Here is a 6,683-nt window from a genome sequence, read left to right as displayed (position 1 = left end):
AGTCCCTACAACACTAATGTTAATACAAACACGTGACATTTAAAATCACAGCATGTTACAGTAAACATTTAATATACAGAGATGACCCCGGAAAGGAAACGTAAACATTTTTTAGTGTTTAGTTTCTCTTACTGACCCCTGTCTGATCCTCACACCGCGTATTGTTTATTTTTTCATGTTTGTTTTATATTTTTTTATATTTATATTTTTCCCGTGGCCGCCATTTTGATCAGGCAGCTCCGCGGGCACCTCTGTTTACAATAATTTCCCAGCGTGCCTTGCGGCCTTCCTTTTTCCTCCATTTTCCTGGACACAGTGCAGGTAAGATCTGACATGTCCGAGCAAAGCTGGGATTAAACCGTTAATCTGTGTAGTTCGGGGCCGATACTCGCTCCATGAGTCGATTAGTAGTTTGTCCGTCTGGTCGTGTATGCGTTCACGTTCCTGAGACTGTGATGGCGGAGATTCTGTTTGGATGAAGCTAACAGCGGCTAACGCGCAGCTCTGCCCGAGCACCTCGGCTCGGTCCGTCCGCCGCCCAGCCGAGGGCTCCGGGACTGTAGCTGCGGGTTAGCGCAGCCTGTGGGCCGGTCCTCCCGGTGTGGGTGCGGTGCCGGTCTCTTAGCACGTGAACGTGGAGGTGAATGAGCCTGTTGACGGTGGCTACAGACTAGCCTGTTACCGGGTACACGCCGGTGGCTCCTCGGAGCCAGAGCACAAACAGTGCAGCCACGGTGACGGCGGCTCGGTTCTCAGAAGGTCCGGTGCGCCGAACATTAACGTTTGGAGCAGTGTAGTGCAGTCGGCGGCTCCTGGATATGTTGGAGGTTGTAGTCCTGACGCATGGACTCCGGTAACTTCCTGTCTCGGACAGCTGCTCACAGGCAGAGCCTGGAACTGATGGACCGGAGCTCTGTGTTAACGTGTCGATGTGTTTGTGTGCAGGTGAACTCACCTGAGGAAGACAAAGATGCCTGGAAGGTAAGCTCAGCTGATGGTGCTGCCTCCACCTCACCTGTACCTGAGCGGATCAGGGGGGGAGTGTTGAACAGCAGAATGTTGTCGGCACTCCTCGGCCTGATCCGCTCTGTGCAGCAGGAAGTGTGTTGTGTTGTGTTGTGTTTGTGTGGAGCGGTCACATGTGGACTTGCTGCAGAAGCTGGTGTCTGGCTCTGATAACTGACTGTGCTGTGTGTGTGTCAGACTGTGGAGTAAGGCCATCTTCACTGGCTACAAACGTGGTCTGAGGAACCAGCGCGAGCACACGGCCCTCCTGAAGCTGGAGGGATGCTACACCAGAGACGAGGTCGACTTCTATCTGGGGAAACGCTGCGCCTACGTCTACAAGGCCAAGAAGTGAGGCGCCTTCAGGATGAGCGTGTGCTGTGGCAGAGGAAGTGTGTCTCACTCTGTCCGTGTGTGTCTGCAGGAACACGGTGACGCCCGGTGGTAAACCCAACAAGACCAGAGTCATCTGGGGGAAGGTGACCAGAGCACATGGCAACAGCGGGATGGTGCGAGCCAAGTTCAGCAGCAACCTGCCGGCTAAAGCCATTGGACACAGAATCAGAGTGGTGAGTCTGGGGGGACCTGTCATCTTTAGACCGGGTGACGGGGCTCCCATCATGCCCTGCAGCATGGTCGGATGTTCAGGATGCATTTCACTGCTTGTTAGCTTACATTGCCATGGAAACAGACCCATAGGTCCAGGTTCAGGTGAAGTAGAAGCTGCAGGTCAGTGGAGGAAGGACTGAAGCTTGGTACTCAGTAAAAGTAGAAGTGCTGCATCAACAAGCCTACTTAAGTAAAAGTCTTAAGTACTTTTAAATGTACTTAGAGTATTCAGAGTAAAAGTACTCACACTGAATATATATGATTGATTTCCAAAGGATGTGAACAGGTTAAAATAATCAAAGTCAAATGGAGCATGTGTAGTTAATGTCCATGTTGAGTCCAGAAGCAGCTGTGGACAGGTCTGTGTGTCATGAGGCAGGCTGTGGACAGGTCTGTGTGTCATGAGGCAGGCTGTGGACAGGTCTGTGTGTCATGAGGCAGGCTGTGGACATCAAGTGAACAGAGAGGCTGCTGATAACAAACAGGCATTCAGCATGTTTACTGTGTCAGTGTTCCTGCTGTAGATTCATGTGATGATTCATGTTCATCAGACATTCATGGATGGACCTGTGTTAGCAGACAGCAGCTAACTAGTTAGCTCACTGAGCCAGAGCACCGGCATCATGACTGAGGCTCATTATAGAAACACAGCTGCAGCGTGACACCAGCTCCATGCAGAGTCTGACCTCTCATCAGTCCACACTGTGTTCATCACATGGAACAAGGAACTACAGACACTGGAGACATGTAGTGGAGGAGAAAGGACAGGGGACAGCTGCAGCATGGAGTCAGAGGAGGAAGGATGAGCTGTGATTTTTACTGAAGTACAAATACATAAACATTACTGAAGTACAAATACTCAGTTACTTTCCACCCCTGGTCACAGGTGATGTTTGATGTCAGGATGACTCATTTGGTGGTCACATGCTTTGATAGGATGACTGGTCAGCAGCACAGTGCAGAGTCCATACAGACCGGAACCATCAGATTAGGCTCACATGTTGGCACTGGTACACACGGAGTGTTTGGAGGTTTGAAGCCCTTCTCAGCGCCTGTGCTTGATCTTGGTGACCAACATGTGAGGTCATCAGCATCGCCTCACCGCTCCCTGCTGTGCTGTGGCTGAAAGCTGCCGGTGTGTTCTCTGGCACATGTAGTTTGGTACTGGGGCCTTTGACCTGCTGTGTTAGGACCACACTGTACCATCTCTGACCGTGACTTCCTGTCTGTTGCAGATGCTGTATCCTTCTCGGGTTTGAAGCGGAGGCGTCCGATCTGTTTGTACAGAAACAATAAAATGATCAGGTCCAGCTCTGCCTCTGTGTCTTTCTTAGCCCCCCACAGCTGTTGAGTCTCAGCGTTCCTGTTATTTTGTCCACACAGGGGAACCTTTAAGTATCATGGCCGGTCGGGACACTGGATCTTACAGGTGACGTCTCAAACGGGTTCAGGTTTGTGTGTCCTGATGTTCAGAGGTCATGTGACTTCCTGCTGGATAAGTCCTCAGCACTGGGTTTATAATTGATGACGCTGTGAGACGGGAGGAGGAACAGAACCATTGCTACAGCTACAGGTGGTGATGGGGGGGTGGGGGTCTTAACATGTCCGTCCATGTGAGATGAGAAAACCTAATGTTACACATGGATGGAGATGCCCAGTGGTACTTCATGGAGCGGAGCGACTGATGGCATCATCCAGGACCTTAGCAGGAAGCAGCTGTGGTCCTGGTTCCGGGGCTTCAGCAGGAAGCAGCTGTGGTCCTGGTTCTGGGACCTCAGCAGGAAGCAGCTGTGGTCCTGGTCCTGGGACCTCAGCAGGAAGCAGCTGTGGTCCTGGTTCCGGGGCTTCAGCAGGAAGCAGCTGTGGTCCTGGTTCCGGGGCTTCAGCAGGAAGCAGCTGTGGTCCTGGTTCCGGGGCTTCAGCAGGAAGCAGCTGTGGTCCTGGTCCTGGGACCTCAGCAGGAAGCAGCTGTGGTCCTGGTTGCTTTTTAGACTTTTGAACAACAATGGAATCAAAACGACCACAGTCCTGCGAAGTTTTATCGAGGTGGCGCTGTAGCTTCATGTGGCCACCAGATGTCACTGTTGGAATGAAAGCCACGAGGCGTCACCTGCCAGTGTCGTTAAAATTTATGTAAATTACAAATTTCAGGTCATCTGCACAATGTAATCTGAAACATCGTCCAGAACTGGGGGCTGTGGCTCTGAGGTTTGTTTCAGAATCAGTACCTGGTTCTAACCTTGATCATTGAAAGAAAATCCGGTCTATGGTTTAGATTCTAGACAAAGATGGCGCAGCGCCGCCGCCTGGACACTTTACAGCTGCTGGAAAACACTAAGTGTCAGTCCGGGGTAAAACTAAGTACGGGAATCGAACCCGGGTCAACTGCTTGGAAGGCAGCTATGCTAACCACTATACCACCAACGCCTCGGGGAGCTGTGGATCCGTATCATAGTCATTTAGAGACGGCTGGACAAGAGCTTCAAGAGCTTTAAAACAAGGTTTAATGTTTGGAGTTATTTAAAGGGATCATACACTGATCAGCCTGTTCTTCCTCAACCTGTTCTCCATCAACCTGTTCTCCATCAGTCTGTTCTTCCTCAGTCTGTTCCTCAGCCTGTTCTCCATCAGTCTGTTCTCCATCAGCCTGTTCTCCATCAGCCTGTTCTCCATCAACCTGTTCTCCATCAGTCTGTTCTTCCTCAGCCTGTTCTCCATCAGCCTGTTCTTCCTCAGCCTGTTCTCCATCAGCCTGTTCTCCATCAACCTGTTCTCCATCAGTCTGTTCTTCCTCAACCTGTTCTCCATCAGCCTGTTCTCCATCAGTCTGTTCTCCATCAGCCTGTTCTTCCTCAACCTGTTCTTCCTCAGCCTGTTCTCCATCAACCTGGAGAAGACTTCAAGGCAGGTGTACCTCTGCAGAACATTTGGACCCACACAATGAAATGATCAGCAGCTGCCCAGAGCAATGATGACAGCAGGCGGCGCGTCGGTCAGAGTGGAGACTCACTTCCTGCTGGAGTGTGTCATGTTGGCGGCCAGGTGAACCCTTGGCGCTGGCCTGTGTGATGTCACTGTTTGCTGGAAGGTGAAGGTGAGAGGGCACCGGACGTCTGTGGAGCAGCCGTTCTGCTGGTCTCCATCATGTGTGTCTGGGTCTCTGTGCCGCACCCTGAGTGTAGCAGGTTTGTTCTGCGACCTGATTCTGACGGGCAGCTCAGTGATGAGGGCAGCTGCCACAGGTCGGCTCAGCTTGGATGTATCGATGATCAGACGATCAGGTATTTGGTTTGTAAACAGTGTGATGCTGGGTCTGATGGGTACTTCCTGTTGTTGTTTGTTCTGCCTTCAGGGGACACATCGGTCAGGAGGGCTGTTTAATGAGCCGCAGTGATGTCACAGGAGCGGGCAGTGTTCGCTAAACGCTGCACAGTAACGAGGCCCAGCGGAGCTCTTTGGCCCATCCATGTGGACACCCGGACACTCAGGAGGCCTCACTTACAGCCCAATTATCACCGCTTACTGTTTCCATGGTTACGGCTTCCATGGTTACGGCGGATGTTTCTGTCCAAGACAAGAAAGGTCACACAGGAAGTCCATGTGTGGACAGGAAGCTAAGCACCGTGACAACATACGTGTTTTATTAAACCAGGACACCACACCCATCAGGAGGACACATGCAAAACAGTCAGAACCACGATCCATAAGAGTTTGATCGTTTGTGTCTCCGCACACACCAACAGGAAAAATGAAGAATCACAGCTGCCAGAGTTTTACATGTTGGTCATGTTGAGTCTGTACAGTATGGACACTATGGGGGGGGGGTCAAGAGGGAGCCCAGGTGAGGTGTGCAGGTGCTGACGGCTTTCTGCCGGGTCTGTCACATGACCTGAGAACAGTGCATTATTTAATCTTTAATCACACAGAAAACATATTTAGGCTCCGCTCTGTCCACACACCCCACAGATGTCCTGGTCCTGGTCCTGGTCCTGGTAAGGACTCATCTGTGAAGGTTCATGTTGAACACTCAGGGTTAATAACATGGAGCAAAGGGCATCAGACCCAACCCAAGACCCTGACCCACAACAAATAGGATGTCTTCTATAATACTAGAATAAAAACACTCCAACCAGACTCAGTGAAACACAAAGTCCTGTCCTCCTCAGCAGGACGCCATGATGGAGTCACTGAGCAGAGTCTCTGACCTGCAGCTGATCTCTGTCTGAACACCTGAGTGATTCTGCACACACACTGACTGCTCTCTGCCTGCAGACAGGATGGAGCTGACCAATCAGAGCACTCTGACTGATCATGTGACAGGAAGCAAGAACCGTTCAGAAGGACTCAATTCAGACGTTTCTGGGACGACCAGAGCAAGCCGTGCAGCCGGTGGTTCTACACACAGTGGTCTGCATGAGCTGTCGGTGGGTCTGCAACAGGAGGGCCCCACCGGCTGACCCCCCCAGCCGGGTCCAGATGATATGAAACACACTGTGTTAGAGCAGCGAGGTCACAGAGTGAGGTCACAGAGTGAGGTCACAGAGTGAGGTCACGGAGCGAGGTCACAGAGTGAGGTCACGGAGCGAGGTCACGGAGCGAGGTCACAGAGCGAGGTCACGGAGCGAGGTCACAGAGTGAGGTCACGGAGCGAGGTCACAGAGCGAGGTCACAGAGTGAGGTCACGGAGGTCACGGAGCGAGGTCACAGAGCGAGGTCACAGAGTGAGGTCACAGAGTGAGGTCACGGAGCGAGGTCACAGAGCGAGGTCACGGAGCGAGGTCACAGAGTGAGGTCACGGAGCGAGGTCACAGAGCGAGGTCACAGAGTGAGGTCACAGAGTGAGGTCACAGAGTGAGGTCACGGAGCGAGGTCACAGAGTGAGGTCACAGAGTGAGGTCACGGAGTGAGGTCACAGAGCGAGGTCACGGAGCGAGGTCACAGAGCGAGGTCACAGAGCGAGGTCACAGAGCGAGGTCACAGAGTGAGGTCACGGAGCGAGGTCACAGAGCGAGGTCACAGTGAGACGCCACCCGCTCATATCCTGATGCTTCCCTACAGGAGCAGCACGT

At 52.2% G+C, this 6,683-nt stretch overlaps 1 protein-coding gene across 1 annotated transcript; it reads left to right on the top strand.

The window, feature by feature from the left end:
- The first annotated feature begins 248 nt into the window (after positions 1-248).
- LOC114445297 (60S ribosomal protein L35a) lies at positions 249-2,924 on the top strand. Its single transcript, XM_028420268.1, has 5 exons — positions 249-321; positions 946-981; positions 1,204-1,356; positions 1,430-1,574; positions 2,850-2,924. Exons 2-5 carry the CDS (start codon positions 971-973, stop codon positions 2,871-2,873), a joined length of 333 nt encoding a protein of 110 aa, XP_028276069.1. The 5' UTR covers positions 249-321; positions 946-970; the 3' UTR covers positions 2,874-2,924.
- The last annotated feature ends 3,759 nt before the right edge of the window (positions 2,925-6,683 follow it).

Source organism: Parambassis ranga, chromosome 13, assembly GCF_900634625.1.
Source record: "Parambassis ranga chromosome 13, fParRan2.1, whole genome shotgun sequence".
NCBI lineage: Eukaryota > Metazoa > Chordata > Actinopteri > Ambassidae > Parambassis > Parambassis ranga.
Note: the sequence above shows the minus strand (reverse complement) of the source record. Positions and strands in the feature narration are given on the sequence as shown.

Excerpts from the sequence above, each read along its gene's own strand:
- LOC114445297 (XM_028420268.1), top strand. Across the intron at positions 1,357-1,429 it reads TACGTCTACAAGGCCAAGAA|GAACACGGTGACGCCCGGTG; the intron begins GTGAGGCGCCTT and ends GTGTGTCTGCAG. Across the intron at positions 1,575-2,849 it reads TTGGACACAGAATCAGAGTG|ATGCTGTATCCTTCTCGGGT; the intron begins GTGAGTCTGGGG and ends TGTCTGTTGCAG.